This window comes from Macrobrachium rosenbergii, chromosome 18, assembly GCF_040412425.1.
Source record: "Macrobrachium rosenbergii isolate ZJJX-2024 chromosome 18, ASM4041242v1, whole genome shotgun sequence".
In the NCBI taxonomy this organism is placed as follows: Eukaryota; Metazoa; Arthropoda; class Malacostraca; order Decapoda; family Palaemonidae; genus Macrobrachium; species Macrobrachium rosenbergii.
The window spans coordinates 10,384,681-10,410,814 of record NC_089758.1 but is presented as its reverse complement, the minus strand read 5'-3'; the positions used below and the strand labels follow the sequence as shown (position 1 = coordinate 10,410,814).

Below are 26,134 nucleotides of genomic sequence, written 5' to 3'. Positions count from 1 at the left end.
TGCATGAACCTCCAAAATTAGCTGATATTAATAATTACTATACTGTGTATGTATAGAGTATACTTTATAGTGTAGGCTAGGCTACCATATATGTATATATGGTACTGAACACCCTAGTGTAGGCTAGGCTATTTTTGAGATATGTTTTTTCCAACAAACAATGGGTTTTCTGGAACCTAACCCCATCATAAGTAGGATAATACCTGTATAAGCATTTTTAACTTTTTTGTGTTTGAACTATCAAAATAGTCAGTTCTAAGTGTTTTTAGAAGGGTTCTAAGTATTTGCGGATTTTAGCTATTCACAGGGGGGTGTGGTTTGCATCCCCCACGAATACGGAGCCGTTTACTGTAATGAGATAGCAGTCCATTCCATTATTGTTGATTAAACCCAGAGCTGCTGATTACCGGGTACTTTCATTTTCAGACTCCAAAAGCCCTGATGTTTTCAACATGGATTAGAATGACAAAAGCCCTTCCCACCGAGATGGCTACTCATGCTTCTTTAAAGTAATCTGTTAGTGATTTTAAAAAAATTTTTCTAAATGAATTTTTTTAAATATTGACTATTTAACTGAAAATGCTTTCCTGTTTTCCATTCATCACTTGCAGTGAATTCAGGCAACACAAGGAATGACTGTTGCTAGGTGCACTTTAGACCAGGATATTTGGCCAATGAAGTACAAACACCTCCTCCTGCAGAGCATGTATGGAAATTTAATTGGCCACACAATTAGGCTACCATAGTGAGATTGTACTAGATAGAAATTTTATTTATCAAGATGTGTTGTTTAATTTTGGAACGTTTTCTATTTCAGAGTGGTAGAAATTTGGACAATCCTCCTCCAGGTTCAGTTGTAGATCACACTATCACAAGGCGTTACTGGTATGATTTCCTGCTAGTGTCCCAGCATGTGAGACAGGTATTCAGACATTATGACTATAGAAGACTTGACTTCAGTATATAGTTAATTTGTGAATGAGAAAGCTTTTTTGTATAAAGGCATGTCTATTTCTTGCATAAGTTAACCCAAATTTGGCAATGAGTTGAGAAGCAGTATGAAATGGTTTGAGAATTTGAAAACCATTTTCATCTTTCAGTTACATGATGGACTTAATAGATTTTATAGAATTAACCCCTATTTATAAAATTACCGTTATTCATGCATGCAAAATCATCCCAGACACTTCAGTCCCTCTAGAAAGAAAAGGTAGAAAATGGTATTCAGGCAGTGGCCCTGAATATGTAAAAACAGCAACAGGACTCATTCACGCGTCTTTGATAATGTTGGTCACTGTCATTAAATTCCAAGACTTTCCTACCAGTTGAGTTACTTTAACCAAAATTGCCCTTTTTTCTTCTTCTTTTTCTTTCTTAACATTCTAATTCCTTAGAATTTTTTTTTTGTATTTTGCTCATGTGATTTGGAATTTTTTTTCTATTTCCTTGAAAAATTCAGAAGAGATGGACAACAAACATGCTGGATGGTTTTATCTTTAGTATAGAAAGCAGTTTGACAGAGAGACTGCACTCTTAAAGGGCTTGAGGCTAAATTATTATATGGTAGAGCTCGTTGAATATTGAATTTTGTCTAATTTTACCAAAACTAACCAATTTTTGAGGGGTAAGTTCCTAGCCAGGGTAACTGTACCAAAAAATGTCTCAATTCACGCGTCCTTTAACACTGGTGTTGTATCAAAGCATTTCTCTCTCTCTCTCTCTCTCTCTCTCTCTCTCTCTCTCTCTCTCTCTCTCTCTCTCTCTCTCTCTCTCTCTCTAACGTGTTGTGTTGCTTACAGAAAATTGTATTCTTTTTACTCTCTCTTCCTCTCTCTTATAGTATGCACTATTATTGTGTATATTAATTAGGTATCAAGTAAAACTCTAATTAATACCATTTTGGTAATTGATGGTATATGCCCTATCATTGCTGTATTTCATTAAAAGGTATCTCTTTAAATAAATATCAAATAAAACATCATCAGTAATTTTATATTAATCATTATAGATATACATCGTTTTTAATGAAACAACTTCATTTAACTCTAGAAACCGTTTTGATATAGCACACACAAAGTCAGCCCCCACACACACACACACACACCCACACACACACACACACACACACACACACACACACACACACACACTCTCTCTCTCTCTCTCTCTCTCTCTCTCTCTCTCTCTCTCTCTCTCTCTCTCTCTCATTTGTAAAACTTATAAGTTTCATTCTTTTTACATCAAACTCCTGACTCCTGTGCATAATGAAATAGAAATTAGAAATTAACTTACCTCAGTCACTGAAGTGGAAACTGACCAGATTGTTTTGGTGGCTGAGTGAGGGCCTGTATGCCTAGGGTAGGTTAAAGAGTTCATTACTTTTTTACTTTTTTTGGATGAAATTTTTTTTTCTGATGAAATTTATTATTACAAGATACAGTATAATAAAAGAAAAATTAAAGGGTTAATAAATAAAAAATTTGTATGTTATGCTGAGGTGGTGTAAACGAAGTTAAGATTATCTCGTCAAGTACTGTAGTTTGAAATAGATAATGATGACCCTGGACATCACCATCATACAGAAGAAATTGCAGGTCTAGTTACTAGCAGTGAAAATGATGACAACAACAAAAGCAATACAGTAGTAATATACTCAAAGAGCAGAAGGCAGAATTGTTGGACATCAGTATGTAAGCTTGCTAAAAGTAATTCTGCAACATTCCAAAATCTTTCAGACAATAGTATCATAAGCTTTACCTCCATAATGATATCCAGTGCCACACTTTGGCCATGGTAGATCAGAAATGTGATTTAACCAGGTTGGTCCTAAGTCCTACCACTGACATCCTTTCTTTTGAAGCCTCTCAAAATTGTTGCTCACCAAATCCATCACCTCCAAGATTGAGGCTTCATCCCACAGACCCATGGTGTCTTTAGTTTCATCCACATCCACTTGTTTGACCAAACCTGATGACCCTTTATTTGCCAAACTTCATCCTTGCAGCTAGAGTATGTATGTAAAGTCTTCAGCATCTTTGCCTAGAGAATAGTGTGCTTCATAGTCACTACTAATCTCATGTAAAAGCAATTTTCTTCTCTTGGCCCACTTTATAGGATCTCTAGGGGTTATAGAAGACGAGACAAGACCTCACTTGATGACTCCTCACTTACAGTTCCCTCAGTCTTTTCACAGAAACATGCTTGTTTGCCTTCTCACTCTGGATGGTGCCCTGTCTTAATTAAAGAGTTGAAGGTTGAGTTGCTCTCCTTCAATTCCTGCATTTGCATCTCCCAACATCATGCTGTAAACCTCTGAGAATGAAGAAGGCTAATTGTCTTGGGTTGTGTCCTGACTGTTCAAAGGATGAGTGGTCACAGTCCAGCACACAGTTATCGGTTCTCTAATCTAAGAACTTCTGGTGCTAGAAGCCTTGGAAAGAATATCAAAGGAGTTATGGTTGGTGTTGTCCCTCACAGATCATGTCTAGTACCCCTCTTGGTGCAGTCACCTCACAAACATTGTTGTCTTAGTTTGTATCTGCCACTGCTGGTGCTATCAGACTTGGCTGTTGCATGCTCATCATCGTCCTTCAAATCTTGTAATGAAAGGGAGTACTGTAATTGGCTATACCTTACCCAGGGCTGATATTTGCCTGTGCAAGCACAGTACTGAACGATGAAGAATGACTTCTTTTGAGAGGATAATGCCTGAACATTTGAAGACCAAGAGTGTGGTTATTTATAAGTGCTGTAATGGGCATTGGTGACACAGTAGTTTATTCTAAAAAGTATATTTTATTTATATTCTAGTGAACTACAAGTGCTGTACATTAATAATATTTTTTTAATATGCTAGTGTTCATTAGTAAGTTCGTAAGTCTGAATTTTGTCAAAAGTAATGTGAAGTTACCATATGAGTAAGTAGTAATGTTTCATTCATTTTTTAAAGGGCACAGTGTCTCCAACTTACTACATAGTTGTACGAGACACCACTAATCTGAAGGTGGATAATATGCAGAAGTTAAGCTACAAACTGACTCATTTGTACTATAACTGGCCTGGTACTGTTCGTGTTCCTGCACCTTGTCAGGTAAGTCCCAGGTGACTTTATGCTTACATAGTGCTGATATTCATTGTATCCTATTGTGGTTAAAGCAGTGAGAAATTTCATTGCTCTGGATAAAAGTGAAATTTTTAATATCCCTTACTAGATTATATTATTGTAATGCAGTTGTACTAGATAACTATCTCATGGGGATTACCCAAAGGGTTTGTTAAAAAATGAAAGGTCAAAAGTGGAGTTAACATTTAGGTTGAGAGATGTTGGACATCTAGGTTGAAAGTAGTATGTTGAGAGATGTTACACAACTAGGATGAAAGTACCATCAATTTGAGAGATGTTGGACAGCTAGCTTGAAAGTACACTTAATTTGAGAGACATTGAGCAGCGTGGTGGAAAAAGACCCAAGGGAATAGGTGTAAAATTGAAAATTCTGAAAGTAGGGTAATTTGGAACCACAAGGCTGCAGCAAATAACATCACTTAGTTCCAGGCTCTGTGGACAGCACTCGTTCGTTGGAACAGGAGAGGTTAAGTGGCATCTCAACATAATGATCAACAGTTTCTTACAAAGTTTTGAATTGCCTTCCCTAAATAGTACTTTGTAATCATCATTCAATTTGAAATATTAATTTACTTATCATTAAATTTCAGAGAAATATTTGCAAAATAAATTGCTTCTAAAAATACGTACAATACAGTACAGCCTAGCAGAAACAGACAGTTGCAGTTTTACCTACTGTTGCTTACAAGATAATATAAAATACAGCAAACAAAACTCTTTACAACACAAGAAAATTTTGTTTTCATTTTAATACAAGTAACCCCAAATTCTTGATGATAACCAAAAAGACTTTTGACAGAGAGAGAGAGTGTGTGTGTGTGTGGAGCAAATGCATTATGAGTGCATGGCTTACCTTAACACAATGCGTAAGGGTATATATGTTCCCCCTCCCTTCACACGCACACTGATAAATTTTTGTTTGCTTACTGTGTCTAATTACAATATACTATATGTATTATAATCCTACTGTTATTGAATTTAAAGAATATAAACATTGTGGTCTTGTGCCATTGGCATTTAGTGTTCTTTACATTCTCGATCTCAGTTGATTGAGTACTACAGACATCTTCATTGCCCTTAGTTGCTGGATGAAATATAATTTGGAGATACATTTTTCTTGTGAAGTGTGTTTGAACATGCAGGTTACTCAATTTTAAAAGTAGTAAAGGTCGGATTTCTCCATTTTCAAACATTGCTTTCGCCTCTTCCAAAACGTTTCGTAGCCTGCCAGTGATTCGTTTTATTCAGCCGTGGCTATAACTTGCAGCTTTTAATGTAGTAGCATTCTTCCTTTAGACCATCTCTGTTGTGTGAAGGATGAATAAAAATTTATCTTATTTTTATTTATGGAAGTCACCATTCAGTAGGTATGGTAAATGACGTTGGCAATCAGCTGTTTCTCAATTCAGTGGTTCAGGTCAGTACAGGTTAACAATCTGGTTATCAGTGGGTCTTCCGTTCTGACGGAGTGACAATAACCCAAAATCGGCATTTATTGGCGGCAAAAAGTGCTGAAAATCACCGATTATTGGTTATCGGCACCTCTGTTAGGTAATTATCGGCAGCGGTAAGCAGAAATCAGCAATTTTCAGCGCCAAAAATTGCCAATTTTCGTCGCTAGACAAGCACCATAACCAGATCGCTGATAACTGGGAACTGCCTGTACTGTAATTAAAAATTTGTCATTTCATATCATGTTGTTTAATAAGTGTTATGTTGTGTTTAGCCTTCTAGGTCACAAGTACAATAATTCATGCATTTTTCATATACAGTATAACTAGTTTTTTCTTGACCATGAAATGATTTGTGAGATACTGTGCATTTCCTCAGATCTTCATTAATTTAGGTTTGAAATTTTTATAATTGTCAAATTGTTATATTTCAGTATGCACACAAGTTGGCGTATTTAATCGGTCAGAGTGTTCGAAAAGAGCCAGGTCCAGAGTTGGCTGATAAGCTGTACTATCTCTGAAGAAACTAGTTTCCAAGTAAGGTAAGTTTGGTCACAAAATCTTCAACCGAAAAGCCAAGTATAGTACAGTATAGTCAACTCACAGGGATGATCTATGGATTTATATATTCTCTATTTTTTAAAGGAAAAGTTTGTAAATGGTGGTCCATAATTAAATAATGTATATTTAAGATGAAAGCCACCTAAGCACACAAAGCACTGAGCTATACCAGATACTGTACAGTATATTTTGTACTTGTACTAAATACAGTAAACTCTCTTGTATCTAGTATTTAAACAATGAACTCTCAGGCAGTCAGCAACATTTTTCCTCAAACTGCTGTACCGATGTATAGATTTAAGCGCCCTCACACTACCATCAAAATTGGGTGAGCACAAAATACCTATGATGTTTTGAGTTACTTAATAAAACTATGAAAAATAGGCATTGTTAAATGGTAACAAATGATGAAAGAGTTCAGGATACACATTATGGCTTTAGAAGGATTGCTGCCTTTTACTTGATAAAACTATGAAAAATAAGTACAGGTCAACCATCACTAATCCGGCATCTTTGGGACCTGCAGGGTGCCGGATTAGGGATTTTGCTGGGTTACAGAGTGTTAGTAAAGCCAACAGTTAACCAACTCATCATACATTTAAAATACCCTGTAAATCAGTATAAGTTGGTTAATAAGGAAAAAAGAAACATTAAATGAAAATGAAGGGAAATTTTAATGAAGCTCAGGCAAAATAAACGGTACAGGTAATTCTGTTGACTTACAGAAGAAAGTTCGTCACTTCCACTTCTAAAGTGAAGAGCCAGAATTTGCAACTCAGCACATTTACATGTCTTAAGGTTAAGGGCTGTCATGTTCCCATCTTCTTCATCTAGGATGTTTTTATATATGTATTTTATGCTATTTTCATTTATGTTTTTACTGTATTTTCTCTTTTTCTTTTTATTTTCACAACCTAAATGATAAACAGAATCATGTGTAGGGCACATATGTGCGCACACTCATTCGCTGGCAGCGAACTTGCTACAGCTTGGTTTGGTATGTTTTGTTACACAATTTTTTAATTTATACAGTATTTTACATTATTCTCATATTTTTAATGTATTTTCTCATTTTTTTATTTTTACAACCCAAAAGATAGTCGTAATCGTGCGTGCAGGGTATTTATGTACGCACAAACTCATTCACAAGTGTAGGTGAACTTGCTACAATTTGTTTTGGTTCATGTTCTTATGCTTATGATTTTTTTATGCTATGCTTATTTGTATTTTTACTGTATTTTCTCATTTTTTATTTTTATTTAAAATATTTTCAATATTGTCATGTCGGTATCGCATCATAACTTCAAAACCATCGTAACTGCTAACCCAATCACAAACCAGACAAATCATCGTAACTCAACAACTACTTGTATAATGAATTGACAAAAATGTTTTTAGGAGAGTATTCAAACAGAGAAAACAGAAATACCTCTTGATTGATTGATTGATTATGAAATTTAGGTCTTGAAGACCAGAAATAACCTCTTAAACTAATCAAAGAAAACTTTTATTAATGTGTCATTCTGTCAATTATTGATAAAGTTTGAATAAATGGGTGGGAATCATTTACCGCTTTTTTAATTTTGTTAGCACCCCTGGTGTCGCCATTTGAGGAAACACCATTAATTTTGCTTGTACAAAACATTTGTATTAAAAATCTCTATCTTCATATTGTACCAAGACTAAATAAGTGGCACTTTTCCCTTCGACTGCTTAGAGTGCACTATAATTGATATGAAACAGAAATATATGAGAAATGGCCCACTGCCCACAGAGCGACTTGGTGACATCAGGAGTTGGTTGACATATCCCAAACATATGTTCCTTTTTTGATATTTACAGTAAACCCCCCGTATTCGTGTCCTCATGATTCACGGACTCACGCATTCGCGGGTTTCTCTGTGGAACATATCTAGCCATTATTCGCGGAAAATTCACCTATTCATGGTATTTTTCACTGCGAAATATTCACTAATTACTGTATTTTCATATAATTTTCATGAATAAATGCACTCTTTGTGATAAAACTATTAAAATACTCGGGTATAAGCACTTTTACAGGGTTTTTCTTGTGTTTAAACTATCAAAATGGGCAGTTCTAAGTTTTTTTAGAGGGGTTTTAAGTATTCGTGGGGGTGTGTGGTACGCATCCCCTGCGAATACGGGGGGTTCACTGTATTTTTTTAATTTTCATTAAGCATTTCAGAAACATAGATGCAAATGGCAAGTTCTACATATGGTATGTGGGAATGTATTCAAGTGTAAAATATTTTGATTTGGGTAGAAGTAAGCCAAAACTGAAAGTTTGTCAATGAAAAACAAGTGAAAGTTGCAGTGTTGGAAAAAGAATGTGGTGAACCTTGGGAATTGTCAAATCACAGAAACCCAAATTAACCCTTAAACGCCTGTTGGACGTAGCAAACGTCGACTAAAATTGTCTGTTGAATGCCGAGTGGACGTAGCAAACGTCGACTACAAAAAATTTCAACCTTCGGTCAACTTTGACTCGACCGAAATGGTCGAAAAACGCAATTGTAAGCTAAAACCCTTACATTCTAGTAATATTCAATCATGTACCTTCGTTTTGCAACAAATTGGAAGTCTCTAGCACAATATTTCGATTTATGGTGAATTTTTGAAAAAAACTTTTTTCTTACGCCCGTGTGGTAACTCGGCCGAAAATTTCAGAAATTCTTTCGTCATTTTGTCGTAATTTTTGCACTGTTCTATATTAGCCGTTACATAAAGTTTTATATATGAAAATGTGCGCAATTTCATGTACAATACAACAGAAAATAACTCATGGTTGTAGCTTTTATCAGTTTTGAAATATTTTCATATAAATCACGATAACTGCCAAAATTTCAACCTTTGGTCAACTTTGACTCGACCGAAATGGTAAAAAAATGCAATTGTAAGCTAAAACTCTTACATTCTAGTAATATTCAATCATTTACCTTCATTTTGCAACCAATTGGAAGTCTCTAGCACAATATTTCGATTTATGGTGAATTTTTGAAAGAAACTTTTTCCTTACGTCCGCGCCAGAAATTCTTTCGTCACGTTGTCGTAATGTTTGCACTGTTTTATATTAGTCGTTACATGAAGTTTTTTTATATGGAAATGCGTGCAATTTCATGTAGAATACAACAGAAAATAACTCATGGTTGTAGCTTTTATCAGTTTTGAAATATTTTCATATAAATCACGATAACTGCCAAAATTTCAACCTTCGGTCAACTTTAACTTGACCGAAATGGTAAAAACGCAATTATAAGCTAAAACTCTTACATTCTAGTAATATTCAATCATGTACCTTCATTTTGCAACAAACTGGAAGTCTCTAGCACAATATTTCGATTTATGGTGAATTTCTGAAAAAAAAAAAAATTTTTTTCCTTACATCTGCGCGCGGTAACTCTGCCGAACATCTCAGAAATTCTTTCGTCATGTTGTCGTAATGTTTGCATCGTTTTACATTAGTCGTTACATAAACTTTTATATATGAAAATGTGCGCAATTTCGTGTAGAATACAACAGAAATTAGCTCATGGTTGTAGCTTTTATCAGTTTTGAAATATTTTCACATAAATCACGATAACTGCCAAAATTTCAACCTTCAGTCAACTTTAACTCGACCGAAATGGTCAAAAAACGCAATTGTAAACTAAAACTCTTACATTCTAGTAATATTCAATCATTTACCTTCATTTTGCAATAAATTGGAAGTCTCTAGCACAATGTTTCGATTTATGGTGAATTTTTAAAAAAACATTTTCCTTACGTCTCTTGCAGTAACTCGGCCGAACATCTCAGAAATTCTTTTGTCTCGTTGTCGTAATATTTGCACTGTTTTATATTAGTCGTTACATAAAGTTTTATATATGAAAATGTGCACAATTTCATTTACAATACAACAAAAATAACTCATGGTTGTAGCTTTTATCAGTTTTGAAATATTTTCATATAAATCACGATAAATAGAAAAATTCGACTTTTGGTCAACTTTAACTCGACCAAAATGGTCGAAAACTGCAATTTTAAGCTAAAACACTTACAGTCTAACAATATTCAATCAATTAGCTTCATTTTTCAACAAACGGGAAGTCTCTAGCACAATATTTCGATTTATGGAATTTTTGAAAAAAAAAATTTTTTCATCGTTGAATTCATGCATCATTTTGTGATAATTTTTCTCTGTTTTGCTTTGATCGTTTTAAAATTTGTTATATACCAAAATCATTGCAATTTAGTGTACAATACAACTAAAAAAATTAAGTCATTAGCTTTAACCGTTTTGCTTACAGCGATTTGTATACAATTATATACGAGTTTTTTTTTTTTGCTGTCATATATTCCAATATTTATATATGATAATGATATTTTTTTTTCATTTCTGATGGTTGCATACTAAACTAAAGGCAATGACAAAAAAATGAGCCAAAATGAACTCTTAATCTTAAAAACTAAGCGTGCTGTGATTTTTTGAAAAAAACTTTTTTTCCGCTTCGGCGCTAACTCACCAAACGCCGCTGGCATACGGGAGACGTTTTTGTAAATAGGGCTTCGGCGTTAAAGGGTTAAAGAGGTTCACTTGGTGCAGAATGTTGTTTAAAGGTCATTCATGAGTGGCATAGGCAAGATAATATACCAGTTAATCTCTGTGTATGTGTTCAAACCAAGCTGCCTAACTACTACTACTTTTCTTTTGAATATTCAGCAAAGGACAGAAATGTTAGGAATTTCATTGATCAGAAACATTGCCAAATCATAGTATTGGGGTTTGAGATGAAACAACTTGCAGATTTTTTAAATAATTAGATGGGGTTTTATTTGCTGAATTGGGTAAAAATTGCCACTGGATATTTACAGTAACCTGGTTTCCAAGAAGTTAGTTTTTATTAAAAGGAAAATGTCTGCATGCTATAAATTTATTAATTTCATTTGGATGCAGAACAGTACTTCAAATTAATCATCTTGTATGTGGTGGTCTAGTGTACAGCCAATAATAAGTACTGTACTGAGTAATAGAAATAAGTCCTTGATAGAAATTTTGTCAACCTTCATTTTCAGTTTATCCCTTTGTCAGATTTCTAAGAAGCTGAAATTTGTTAAATATGATCTAATATCTCTACCAAAAACAAACCCTTTGGGTCTGCTCTGTGAATGTTATCTCAGTTATTTTTTTTAATTAGTTATTAATAATGATAATATTACATCCAAAGATACTACATTGTAACTAAATGATTTTGAGTGCCTAAAGAATTTGCATCATGTTAATCTTAAAATGTAACCAGCATCCCCAGTTAATACCAGAAATTTATACTTTTGGTTGTTAGGGAAAGACAAAGAACTGTAATAGGGAAGCAATAAATTGTCAGATATTTTGGAGATACTTCAACCAGAAACAGTAATTTGGAGGTGTACTGTACTGCAATTCAATATTTCAGAGATTCACTAAATTTTTTTTGCCCCGCATTCTTTATCATTTTTGTGATGACATTTGATATTCAAGTCTTAATATATATTATTCTCTTTTTTTTTTTCTTTGACTATTATTTTCAAGGTTGAAGCCAAAGAAGGACAGGGCTGTGTGCGATAATAGTGATTCATCAGCAAGTGTGTTAACTGGAAACTTCTATATGCTATTCTAGAATGTTTACAAGAAGATTGTGCATTTGAACATAGACCTCCTCTGTTTTCCCTGGGAATGAGACTGTAGTGCTATTTGCAGTTTGTCAAGTTGATATTCTTTTACTTTTTGCAGTTATTTATAAGCTCCACTGTGTTATTCACTTGTTGATGTCTTCATTAATTTTCATATACTATAATGTACTCTGCCAGTTTTACTTATTGTTTTAGTATCCCATTTCATGCATGATTTGCATGGCCAAGTTTAACAAGCAAATACCTTAAGTTGTTTATAGCCCAATGAAAATTAGCGCTAACTGTTACTCATCACTTTAATACTGTCCCTCTAATGTTCACCAGCTCTTTAAAATTTTATTTGTATTCAGCTTTTTTTTTTGTGTTGTATTGATGTCTTTGCACTCAAGAACTTTTTTAAGAGAGTGAATGGTGACTTCATTCATTGCTATTGTAACCAGTGTTTGAGTATTTTTTTTTATTTAAATTTTGCTTAATCATTAAAATTTTACTTTTCATTTTTGTGTCATATGATAGCCTTGGAAAAGTCAGAGTACTGAACCATTAAGTGTTTTGTTGCCTTTACAGTATTTTTTCAGTTTCCCCAAGTACATGCAGAGCCCGTAATTTCTTGCAAGCCAACTTTACTTTTATATTGTTCTCCACAGCTGGATCCACCAGCTTGGGTGGTGGGCAATGTGCTACAGGGGTGGGACAGGCTGGACATTCTTCCACCGATCTGTCTGTGAGGTTCTAACAGAAGTTTCAGATATCAGCAGATTCTCAGATGACACACACAGCTCCTTTTTTTTGGCTATAGCAAGAGTGGTTCTTGGACCATTTGGAGCTTGTAGATTTTCACAGGTCTGCTAGCTTGGAGGATTCTTTTAAAGGAAACTCATTACCACAGGTTTCATCTTCATTCTCAGTCACTGCATCTTCAAAGCTGGTGGTTTTTAGTATAGCCTCAACGAGAGAGGTTTTTGGAAGTCTTCACTCCCTGCGGATTGTTTACCACAAACATTTACAAGGCAAAGTCGGCAAGATTCATGGCTTGTTTTGGGGAAGAGGTCTCTCTTCTCCTCCAAGCCTTTATTCCAGCCCTAGCAGACAGAAATTTTTGTCCATTCGAGAAATGTGAAGAAACTCGCTCTCATGGTATTTAAAATGTGCTGTGTTACTGTGCCTTGACTTAGGTAACAAACTTTTGCACCACCAGTAAATGGATTCCTGAAGTTTCACTGAGGGCTTGAAATTTGATATTGTCTTTGGTTTTGCTTGCCCTTACTTGACAACCTCAGTTGGTTTGTTGTTTGCCCCAGAGTTTGTAGCCAAGACTCACTTTGCTAGAGGGATTATTCCCACATACAGGTGTTATTCTATTTACGGTGGGGTTAGGTTCCAAAACACTCATCTTTTGTTGGAAAAAGCTTATCTTAAATATAGCCTAGTCTACACTGGTGTAATCATTACCATCTATACATATACAGTAGCCTAGCCTACACTATAAAGTATACTCTATACATATACGTTATAGTAATTATTAATATCAGCTAATTCTGGAGGTCCATGCAGATTGGCTTATGATAATTCAGTATAAAGAGAAATTGAATAACAAACAAGAATTAGCTTAGCCTACACTATGGTATATCGTATACATATACGGTAGCCTAGCCTACATTATGCTGTACTCTATATTCACATACAGTATTAATATTATACAGACATTAACATAACGAATATGCATCTTTCCCATGGATCTTTTAAAAAGATATGCTTTACTTCAGTGTATTCAATAATATTGTATGTATTCTCATATTGCTTTTTTTTTATTATTGCGATCAGTGTTTTGGTTTGGAAATTGATTACACGGTAAGTTTATTTCGCCCTATTTAACTCGGTTCAGGGCGCTTTTCTTGCTTCTATTTAGCGTAAATGAATCTCAAGATACTTTGTTTATTTGGGACAAGATTATTTTTCATTATACAAAGTGTTTTTTAAGTTGAAATATGTAACTTAAGTACATCTCGTTGTGAAATTAATTTTTTTTTTTTTTTTTTTTTTTTTTATAGATGACGGCCAATAGGGGCATATTTGTTTTGTGTAAAAAAATCAAGATTCCGTTCGCTATTTTCACTTTATTTCATCATAATACGAGCTTCACACATTTAGCTTTTATCAGCTTGAAAACAGTAGTAATATGTCTTTCATGCCCTGTAGTTTTGATTAAAATACTTCTCTCCAATTTTATTTACGGTCGAGTTTCATCCATTTGGCCAGTGCACGATAATTAATAGTCATTAGCAGCTTGAACATTGTTTTCTCAGCTTCAGCTACAACTTACAGCATAAATTTAGAAGTATATTTCCTTGTCGATCTTTTCTCCGTAAGAAATAAGGGTATAATGTAAAAATATATCAGTCCTGTTCTACTTAACGTCATTTGTAACATTACTACAGTAATTGTTTACTCCTGTACAATGGTTGGTTTTGTTATTAGCAAAACAGCAGTTCCTCATTTGGTTGTTTATGGCTGTATGCATTTACGCAAGAGTATAGCGTTACTAACAATACTTTGATCATTCTCTTTAACTAGAAGATGGGATAAAAAGATGGAGGAAAAGAAGTTGGTCTGTATTGTTTGCTGCTGCCTGCGCCCATGCAAAATTTAAAAATATTTTCTAAATATTGTCGTATCTGTATTAATTGCTAACCCCAATGCAAAATTGAATTATCGCAACTCAAACACTACCCCTATGTTCCTTTTTGAAATCCCTACCCTACCTTCTTCAGCTTAGTACAGTCTGCTGTTCCATGTGAGGGTTGTCTGTTCTTATTTCAACACAGCTTCCTATCACCTTTCTTGTTCTTATACATCATAAAAAAAGTCCTCCCATAGGGGATGGTGCCATAAGTGTATTGCACATGGTTCACTGTAGGCATTGCTTAAGGTGTTTGCTGCATCCCTTCAGCCAAACTGCACCCACTTTTTAGCCTTTTACTTGACCTCAGTTCCCACTTCCTTTCTTCAGTCTTGCTGTCCAAGTTTTCTTATTATAACTGTGGTGTTTGCTCCCAATTCTACCTTCAGGTCTTTGTACATTTATCTTTATTTTCTGGATCTCTACCTTGCTGTCCAATCACTCCAACTACCTGTTTTCACTGTCTTAGTTGCCAAAATGGCTGAAAGTGCCCAGTGGTTGGCTTGACAGCCTAAATTTCATAAATCAATAAAAAAAAAGAATATTTCTAAGAACTTCCTATCTTTTGGCTACAAAAAGTTGTTTCTATGGCCTATTCTAAAGCTCCAAGGAGGATTTTAATAAAGACATTCATCTCGTGGAGTGCCTGCCATTCCAGTGTTTTGTAGGGTGGTTACCCCTCCATCAGTTGTTTTTTCCTCTACAAACCTACTTCTTGTAGAAGTGTCCAGTGTCTACTATTTCTTCCATTGCAAACTCGTTACTGATGGAAGCAACGTTTTTGGACTTGCCTTTACCAACTTCCCAAGGACTTTTCAGGGTCTGGACCACTAGCAGCTGCATGTACCTTTTTGAACTCATCTACTACGTATGCCCTCTTAAATAGCAATTCAGGCTCTTACTTTGACTAGGTTTGTGATTAAAATGCAATTTTTTTTTTTATCATAATTTTTTACACAGACCTATTAATCACAGGTTTTTGTACCCTCCTTCCTTCCCCTCTCTCTTAGATGGATATGGCAAAGAATGGGAGCTTTGGCAGTTTTCCACAGTAACTTGAGAGTTGATGGTCGTGCAACTCTGGATTTTTCTGTTTAACACTTTGCTTCTTGTACATGGGTGCATTCTACACAGATTTTTGTTACATTTATGGTTAATGGATTTGTATGAAAACTTATTTTGCTTGTAAATACATCATTTTTTTTTCATATTTTGCACTTGTCCCAGAAATGCCTCACCTGCATGTAAATGGAGAGGACTATCTATAGCATTGGTGTCCACATCCAGACAAAATTATGAGGTTAACGTTAAAATCTTTTGTTTTGTTTCAACTGGATTGCTGTAGTACCAGTGTACCCCAGTACAGGGGCATGTATTTCATTCTTGTTGCTGAACAAAGACCTCATCAGCTTTGTCAGCAGGACTCTCCAAAGAAGAATTGTAAAGTTCATAGTAAAAGATTGAATGTACATGTTCTGTTATGCTATGTTTTCTTACCATAGAGCAAGTCATTACTCTGCTTATTCATGCCCATTTCATTGTATTGTACATTTGAATTTTAAAGCTTCAGTCAAGTATTTTCTTCTTAGAGCCTTTGATAAGTTGAAATATTGACTAGCTTCGAATCTTGTAGTTTAGTAATGATCTCTTTGTCCTTCAAGTACTGAAAGGGGTGCATGGTTTGTACCAATAGATTTTAGATTCTTTATAAAAAAGTTACTTTTCACTTAAGTGTATCAAACATTTATGGAGGAAATGCATTTTTAAAGCAGTACATGTTTGAAGCATATGAGGGAGACCATTAAGTATTTTCACTCCTCACAAGTAGCTTTGCCAACTTGCCATGCCATTTTTCAGTGGTCAGAAACTGCAAAACCAAGTTGTTGACTCCTTTACAGTTATATTCTGGATTTGGCTTCAAATAATCCCATGGTTTTCTTAACCATTATTTCAGATGTGCAGGTTCTCAGTCTTCCCTTGTTCTTTTTATTTTTTATGTCCCAGAGGAGTAAAGGCATAAACTGAATTTATTGAAAGGTCTCAAGTTTAATTCAGACTAATAAGTAAGAATTGTTTTAAGGGAATTAACTTGGTTGTGGAAAAGTGAGTTATTTATCATGCATGCTCAACAGTGGCAAACCTAATGAGAATTACTTCTTTGTATAATAGAAAATTCCTGATAATTGTATGAGATTAGTTAAGTTCAGGCCAGATTTCAAATACAGTCAAAAGAGTTTGTAGTGTATTTAATATATATTAAATATTCATGGGTTCCAGGTTGTGTTCTAAAGGAAAATTAATATGTATTAGATTAAGGTAGAGTAGGAATATTAACATTAAAGAGGAGAGCAGAATTTTAAAAAATTTATCTAGTTTTCACCCTCGTGTATTGATAAAGGATGGGGATTTTCTTCAATTGACTTCTAAGGGTGCCTCAGTCTGTATATCCTGTGACTTTCATCTTGCTTGTAAAATATGCTATATGATCATTAATATGATATACTATTGTTATCTACTATGCAGCCTGAAATTACTTTAGTTGATATGCCAAACTCCACTGGAGCCAATGTTTGCAAGTTGTCTTTCCATGTTCCGATGGGGGAAGATGAACATTTTAAATTTACATTTTAACTGAAAAAGGCAAAAAAGCAAAGGTTACAGAATGGATATCTTGTGCTAAAAAATATGTGTACAATGTCCTTTACTCTTGGTGTTGATATTATAGTTTACCAATATCCAATGAATTTAATCACCCCTCAACCAGCTAACTGGTCTTCTTAATACAGACTCCACCCTACATACAAACAAGTTGTTTTCCAGATGGCTGTTTGCTTGTTAAATTGTTTGCAAGTTGATTACTGTACTCTTCATGCCTATTTAAGTACAGTATGATATATGTTTTTTAATCCTAAAACACAATACACTGTACATACAGTACTGTATTTACAGAATAGTCACGCAAAACAAAATTTGAACTCAGGGTGGCAAAGGGGAGCACTCTGAACACAATTTTGATTTGCAATCCCATTTGCTTGTATCCCTGAATGTTTGTGAGTTGAATGTTCGTAAGTAAGGTGTTGTCTGTACTTCCTTAATAAATGACTGCTGTACTTGGTTGCTTAATATTTAGTAAACTCACATACAGTATTAAAATGACTCTTTGGAAAATGCTCTGGTCAGTATTTGGAAAACCCTGAGAGGTTTTCCACCAAAACTAAATTACTAAATATTTAGTGACAATACATTGTTGAAACAATCCAGTTTCGATTTCTTGATGTATGAGGATCCTACATGAATAAATGGTGTGTGTAAATGTAGTAACGTGCAAAAGCACAGCAAAAACTTATTGGAATCATTGGCAATATATGTCTTTTCAGGTGCTTGAGATACAGATAGCTTTGAATTACATTAGTTTGGTTATAGGTGAAATTACATCAGAAATGGGAGCAAAGAATGTGTACAGTGTACATCATCATTGAAAGCCATCATTGCTAAAGGGCATTATTCACAATGGACAATTTGTTTACAAAACTTTATTAAATACAACAAAGTTTCAATAATTACAACAGTCATGACAATTTACAAAGCAGACTTAATACCTGTAGTTTATTTAGTTGTCCCTAAAGATCATGAATATGGATGCTCTTGCCCTGTAACATTTACCTCAAAAACTCCCCTGCAAGTAAATGTGTAGCTTATATTAGCACTGAAGTTCATTAAACATTTGGTATTTGTGTTTAGGAATTTAGTTTGACCCTATGTATTAGTTTTTCCTTCCCTATTAAACAGTTTGTTTCAAAAGATTTTAATACACAGGTGTAAAACTTTCAACCATTGCTAGAAATGTTAGATGTCTATTTTCTGCTCTCCATAACCAGACAAACATTACCATCTAGATACCTTTAAAACTGTTCAAGAAACATCATTACCATTCACTTCAAAATGAAGTTCATTTTAGACACAATGAGTTTTTATAGTACCGAGTCACTAACTGTGTATTCAGAATCCAGTTTCAGTGAACATTATTAACAGTGCAACTGTTCAATCATTAATCTTTCTTCTGTAGTTATTGGCAATAGTAAATATATCACCCAGAATACTCTGTCAGAAAGATTGCATTATTTTCAAAGCAATGTGTGTTTTTCATTGTAAAATCTCTTACACATTCACTAAAGGAAAGAAGAGCAAAGTTTACATGGTACTTAAAGCACTTGATGTAAGTCTTTCACCACTGGTGAAGTTTATACATGGTTATTTATATGGATCTAAATATTCTGAATATATTACCAGTATGTTCTTTATACTGTTTGTTTTGTTACAAGTCTATATTCACTTTGACACAGGAAGAACTACTTCAAACATTCACACGTTGACTATTAGGCAAAGTACTGCATTACATCATATTGCACCTGACTCAAACTGGCTGATCAGCAGTAAAATAATTACACAGCTATATGCAACTGAAACAATGTGGATATTAAAAACATTAACTTGATTATTTACATCTACAGCATATGTTAGTATTTCCTCAAGTACTGTACTTGAGTGTTGTTAGTTGTTACTGAGGCTGAAGTTTGAGAGCAGCTACATTAAAGGAATCCCCTTTATGTTGAGCAATGAGGGAAAGGAGTTTCAATTTGTTCTGGTGTGCATTAGATGATTCTAATTCATACATAGTGGCCAAATTAAGAACAACAGCCTCATGGAGGAACCTTTCTGGTTGGGAGAAAACTGCCCCCTCAACCAGCTTTATGGCATCACTTACACGACCAGTGTACATAAGGCAGACTCCCAAGTTGTTTATAACCTGCAAGTAAAAAAAAAAGGGGGGGTTTCATAGTTGACAGAACTAAGAAAATTGTGCAAGTCCTATCACATGGTATATGATAATTAGAGCAATTAAAAAAAATCAGTATTGCAAATACAAAATTAAAAAATGCGACACTGCAATTTCTAAACTTTAAAATACGTGACGTGATAATTTAACGTAAACTTTAGGACCGTCAAGCAAATAATTATATTGAACTTGAGAGTAAAATAACACAAAAAACTTATCTTATTCCCAACTTACCTGTATTTTTATATTTTATTTGCTTTACTAAAAGGAAGACGCTATTGCTTTTAGGGATGGAAAATTTTCAATTTAAAATCTAACTAAGAAAGAGAACTGTAAATACAATGCATTCAATGCAGAATTTATGTATTATTACGTCAGCTCTAATTTGCTAGCAGTCTACCTTGAAATATACCCCAAGAGCAATAACACATGGAAGAATGAGGTTCTGGGTTTTTTATGACATGTAAAACAATGTATTATAAAATATCTAAATCGTTGGGCTGAAATTTTATAAGAACCATTACATTAGATCTTTACAATACTTCCTGCACATAGACCGAAACAGAATTACAGGATGTAAAAAAAAAATTTAGTGCTAAATAAGACACACTAGGGTTGTACATAAGCCAAAATGGCTAAGTAGACGAATAAGACATCTTATATAGGATTTAAGACATCTCTGGTAGCTTGATCAACAGTGCCTTTTCAAAGGCAGGAGAGGGGGTTAACAGTATGACCAACAGTGCCTTTTCAAAGGCAGGAGCAGGAGTTTATACTTTCTACAAATCGGACAGTTGCTTGTTTTTAAAGTTTGCTGTGTTGCAAGTTTTATTTAATCTGGACATTAAAACCTCATGTTTCCACTGAAGTAATGAAAATCATCTTGTCTCGCATTTAACCTTAAAATCTCTTGTTATACATCAAGTAATTATAAACAAAGGAGAACAGAAAATGACTTAGATTTAAATGGAGCCTAATAAAGGATACTACTATATATTCAGTACCCAGCCTACCTAGGCTAAAAAATATCTCTATCTAGCCCACTCTTAGGAAACTTATGCTACTAATTGTCTTTCCAGCCACAGTATAGTGCAGAAATGTTTCTTGCATTTGCTAGCTTATTCCTTTGTATAATTATTGTATTGTGTTGGGTTGTTATTTATCCATTGTAAATGCTTACTTATGTTACTGAAGCCTTTTAGTTCCTGAAAGTGCCAGTTTTATGTTTTCTTGGTGCTTCTGTGTTTGTTTATTGGTTCTTTGTCTCAATGGAGAATAGACAAGACCAAGGTCATGATCAACCTTATAATCATTTTATGTCACCTGTTGCAATAGATCAGCACCTAGTCTGTATTTGCAAGGGCAAAGAGTGCATTCACGATTCATTTTGTCCTGAATGTGCTGCACAGCCTTCTTCACAATGGGAACGGTATGTACAACAGCTGAAAAAGATATTGCCTTCCTTAAGCATTGTGGGTCTGCCTTCTCAAACAATGATTTCAAGAGCCCTTGCCTGGCAACGAGGCAAGCATTCTTACAGTCTCTCCCTTCCCACCCATTCCCAGGCCTCTTGCGAACTCCCAGCACCTCTCATGGGAGCAGGAAGGTTACTACCAAGAAACATCACCACTTTCCTTCACCACCTTCATCCTCCTTGTCAGACCCTCCAAGCTGAAAGTCAAAAACAAAGAAAAACCAAGCATTTTTGTCAGAGCTTGCTCTGCTTAACACCACTTATCCAATCAGTCCCTGTCCAGTGACTGATATTCCTGAAGGTGTTCACTATCACCCCTTTTCTCCAGTGTGCAAAACCTGAGGCTGTAACACTCCCTTGCAAGCTCCCGTAGGCGAGACCACTTGATTTCACCCAGTCAGGGCAGTCTCACTCCTATACCAGGGCACATGGAGACCAATCCTTCTCTCAGGAGAGATCTGTCCCCTATGCCCTCTTGGATGAGGCCCTCATCCCAACATGGAGAAGTGCTGCTCCAGGATGAACCTTCTCCCCTTGTACCCTCCTCCACCACCAGTCTCATTCCGTTATCTACACTCATCAGAACGGATTCCATTATCTATACTCCCTCCATCTGGGGCATATGAACAGGAGTGGGAGCAGAGATCTAGGATTCCTCCTGCAACAGGAGAAGTCTCCCTCCATCATGACCCAGCCTAGTAACAGGTTTTGGAAGGCCCTGCCCCTTCTGAAACCATATCCTCAGACCTGGTGCAGTGCAACGGTTCCAAGAGATCATTTCACTCGTGAGCATGATGACCTTGGGGAAGTTGCCTCGGTTTCGGCTTTACCTGCAATCTCTCTTTCTGAGTGGGTAGTAGGCTCAGTCCAGGAAGCAAAACCTTCGTCAAACCTTTCCTGTGGGGTTCTGGCAAAGGTGACCTTAACCTGCTGATCAATCAGTTCCCTAACAGCCAGTAGATTGGAAATGCTACTCTCCCCTCCTTTATCCAAACAGAGGATGCAGATGACTCGACCCTCCACCTCGATCTGGCACTGTGCAAATTAACCCTTAAACGCCTACTGGACGTATCATACATCGACTAAAATTGTCTGTTGGATGCCGAGTGGACGTTCCGTACGTCGACTACAAAAAATTTCAACCTTCGGTCAACTTTGACTCGACCGAAATGGTCGAAAAACACAATTGTAAGCTAAAACTCTTACATTCTAGTAACATTCAATCATGTACCTTCATTTTGCAACAAATTGGAAGTCTCTAGCACAATATTTCGATTTATGGTGAATTTTTTAAAAAAACTTTTTTCTTACGCACGGGCGGTAACTCAGCAGAAAATTTCATAAATTCCTTCGTCATTTTGTCGTAATTTTTGCACTGTTCTATATTAGCCATTACATAAAGTTGTATATATGAAAATGTGCGCAATTTCATGTACAATACAGCAAAATACAACCCATGGTTGTAGCTTTTATCAGTTTGGAAATATTTTCATATAAACCACGATAACTGCTAAAAATTTCAACCTTCGGTCAACTTTGACTCGACCGAAATGGTAAAAACGCAATTGTAAGCTAAAACTCTTACATTCTAGTAATATTTAATCATTTACCTTCATTTTGCAACCAATTGGAAGTCTCTAGCACAATATTTCGATTTATGGTGAATTTTTGAAAGAAACTTTTTCCTTACGTCCGCGCCAGAAATTCTTTTCACACGTTGTCATAATGTTTGCACTGTTTTATATTAGTCGTTACATAAAGTTTTATATATGGAAATGTGCGCAATTTCATGTAGAATACAACCGAACATAACTCATGGTTGTAGCTTTTATCAGTTTTGAAATATTTTCATATAAATCACGATAACTGCCAAAATTTCAAGCTTCGTTAACTTTAACTCGACCAAAATGGTCAAAAACGCAATTATAAGCTAAAACTCTTACATTCTAGTAATATTCAATCATGTACCTTCATTTTGCAACAAACTGGAAGTCTCTAGCACAATATTTCGATTTATGGTGAATTTCTGAAAAAAAATTTTTTCCTTACGCTCTTGCGCTACGTAACTCGGCTTCTAACATCTCAGAAATTCTTTCGTCATGTTGTCGTAATGTTTGCATCGTTTACATTAGTCGTTACATAAACTTTTATATATGAAAATGTGTGCAATTTCATATAGAATACAACAGAAAATAGCTCATGGTTGTAGCTTTTATCAGTTTTGAAATATTTTTCACATAAATCACGATAACTGCCAAAATTTCAACCTTTGGTCAACTTTAACTCGACCGAAATGGTCAAAAAACGCAATTGTAAGCTAAAACTCTTACATTCTAGTAATATTCAATTGTTTAACTTCATTTTGCAATAAATTGGAAGTCTCTAGCACAATATTTCGATTTATGGTGAATTTTTCAAAAAACATTTTCCTTACGCTCTTGCTGGTAACTTTCGGCCGAACATCTCGAAATTCTTTCGTCTCGTTGTTGTAATATTTGCACCGTTTTATATTAGTCTTTACATAAAGTTTTATATATGAAAATGTGCGCAATTTCATGTAAAATACAACTAAAAATAACTCATGGTTGTAGCTTTTATCAGTTTTGAAATATTTTCATATAAATCACGATAAATAGAAAAAATTCGACTTTCGGTTAACTTTAACTCGACCGAAATGGTCGAAAACTGCAATGGTAAGCTAAAACACTTACAGTCTAGTAATATTCAATCAATTAGCTTCATTTTTCAACAAACGGGAAGTCTCTAGCACAATATTTCGATTTATGGTGAATTTTTAAAAAAAAATTTTTACGTCCGCTCGTTATGAATTCATGCATCATTTTGTGATAATATTTTCTCTGTGTTGCTTTGATCATTTTAAAATTTGTTATATACCAAAATCATCGCAATTTAGTGTACAATACAACTAAAAAAAATTAACTCATTAGCTTTAACCGTTTTGCTTACAGCGCGATTTGTATACAATTATATGAGTTTTTTTTTTTTCCGCTGTCATATATTCCAATATTTATATATGATGATAATATTTTTTTTCATTTCTGATGGTTGCATACTAAACTTCAGGCAATGACCAAAAAAATGAGCCAAAAATGAACTCTTAATCTTAAAAACTAGCGTGCTGTGATTTTTTTTAAAAAACTTTTTTTCTGCTTCGGCGCTAACTCACCGAACGCCGCTGGCATACCGGAGACGTTTTTGTAAATAGGGCTTCGGCGTTAAAGGGTTAACATACAACCTAGAGACTATGATGACGATGGTGCTCCTGGTGACATCTTAGCTAGATATGGGGCAGGCCACCAACATGATGAAGTTGACCCCAAACTCTTGGTCAAGGGCAAGGAAGCCCTCACCTTCCTAGCCCACCATATCAACCTTTGGGCCGACATTATATCTGATGGAGGGATTTATTCCTCTCCTTCATGTCTCTCTCTTCTTTATGTATTTCCGTTTACCACTTCTTATTCTTCCTAATGAACACCATATTCTTTGGAAACTTGAATTTCAAGTCAATGGTCCTTGTGGGCTTGTTCCGTATGTATAGGAATAATAATAATATCAAGACAGGTTTCACATAAGAGTTGGTTCTCCTGCTGGAATCACTCGATCCTGGCCTCTCTCTTCTACTTTGCTTCAGGGAAAAGTAAAGCAGTGGTGGCAATTAAGAGGGAGAGGTGTGACACTCTCAATCTAAAATAGTCGCCTTCAAGTCCAGCCAAAGGTGTAGATCACCGACTACAAGAACCCCGAGTCGGAACGAGGATGCCCTGCCATCCACACACAAACCCCACTGATGAAGCCAAGACAAGACCCCACTCCATCTACCTCTGCAAAGGGCTGGGACACCTCTCAGCCCTTTTGCCCCGTTTACCTGAATCAGCTTAAATGGAGGCTTAAGCAAGAAAACAGGCACCTAATGAGATTGGTCTTCTTCCCCCCTCTGCTGTCACAGGTGGGGGCTGCCTCTCAAATCATTGGATGACATGGCGGCAAAATGGAACTGAGAAGTGGGTAATAATAATCCTGAAGGACAGATACAGACTCCCATGCAATCACCATCACCCTTCCCTCTCCCCGGACCCAGTCTTGGACCCACGGACACAACATGAACGTTTACTTCTTTCCCCCTTTCATTCTTCACCAGGAACTGAACAATGTGTTTGTGACCCCCCCCCCCCAGGCCTTTGCATTACACTGGTAACTCCCATCTGGTCACACACAGTGGTTCACAGACCTCATTATTACTCCTAATAGATGTTCCATGGCCCAAATTGCAGATAGGCATCGAGTTCCAACAGGGTTAGGTTTTTGCATTGCATGTCAGAAGCCAAATTTTGTCATAAATCACTTTATAGTATAATGTATATATTAGCTATCCTATGTGGCCTAACTCTTACCCACAGCCTACCATGGTTTTATCACCTTGAACATATTTTTATATAGTAAATGTCTTCTCAGTTGTTACCATATTCTATTTCATTTCTATTACTACTTATAATTGGGTAAATTTGACTTTTTTTTCATTGTTGTGTTTCCTTGCCATGAGTTACCCAAAAACAAGTATTGCATCATTCATAATGATGCAATACTATTGTGATCACTGATTTCTCATTAGGCTTTAACATCTAGTATGTATGGCTTTCTTAATGATGGTGTGTCTTTGTTTTATTGTAATAATGCATTGTTCATTTCACCTGACCATATAGTAGGGAAGCTTTACTTTTTGTGTGTGTTTACATTTACTTCTATGTGTGGCTTTTCATCAAGGATGAGATCACAATTTACTTTATTAGTAAGCTGACTCTTATATGATTATATCACACATCATTACAGTACATAGGAGAATATTTCATCACTGTTAATACAATATTTCACCTCAATCATTAAATTCTGTTCACTCTGTTATCACACCATAATAGTTCATTACTGGAAAGAAATTTATTACTGATATTTTGTCTGATCTCAACCAGTATCTAATTTCATGTCACAGTGTCCCAAAAACATTTTTGCAGTGTCACATGTGCAGCATATTTTTGGTGGTGTTACGTTCCACATTCACTCTTAAGTTTCTTTAGTTTATTCTATGAATGGTTATTAGCTTCCAAAGTTTTTACGTAATATTGTTAAATTTTTTAATTATAATTTTGTCAATTTTTTGACATGTTAATTTTTCAACCACAGAAATTTTAACATTGAGGAATTGTTGTAACAATAAAGGAAATGTAACAACAATTCCTCAATGTACAGTAGTTACAAAAATATGAAACACTGTAGGAGTGGTTGTTAATTATAAGAAACAGCAATGAATTATATGTTGAGCTAT

At 35.2% G+C, this 26,134-nt stretch overlaps 2 protein-coding genes across 5 annotated transcripts in view; one reads left to right on the top strand and one right to left on the bottom strand.

The window, feature by feature from the left end:
• Positions 1-15,963, top strand: part of AGO3 (Argonaute 3) — a 59,291-nt gene extending 43,328 nt beyond the window's left edge. For 3 of the 4 annotated variants that reach the window (XM_067120297.1, XM_067120294.1, XM_067120295.1), the window contains 4 exons: positions 818-922; positions 3,950-4,090; positions 6,009-6,116; positions 11,702-12,299. In XM_067120297.1, the coding sequence (XP_066976398.1) occupies positions 818-922; positions 3,950-4,090; positions 6,009-6,095 (333 nt within the window). In that variant the 3' untranslated portion in view covers positions 6,096-6,116; positions 11,702-12,299. Of the gene's footprint in view, positions 1-817; positions 923-3,949; positions 4,091-6,008; positions 6,117-11,701; positions 12,300-15,492 lie in introns of those variants that run through there. The other variant, XM_067120296.1, reaches the window with a different exon arrangement.
• A 2,037-nt stretch (positions 15,964-18,000) lies between these two features.
• LOC136848096 (trafficking protein particle complex subunit 12) overlaps positions 18,001-26,134 on the bottom strand; it is a 74,728-nt gene continuing 66,594 nt past the window's right edge. Inside the window, exon 9 of the mRNA XM_067120298.1 lies at positions 18,001-19,289. Coding sequence (XP_066976399.1) covers positions 19,041-19,289 — 249 coding nt within the window. The 3' untranslated portion in view covers positions 18,001-19,040. The remainder of the gene's footprint in view (positions 19,290-26,134) is intronic.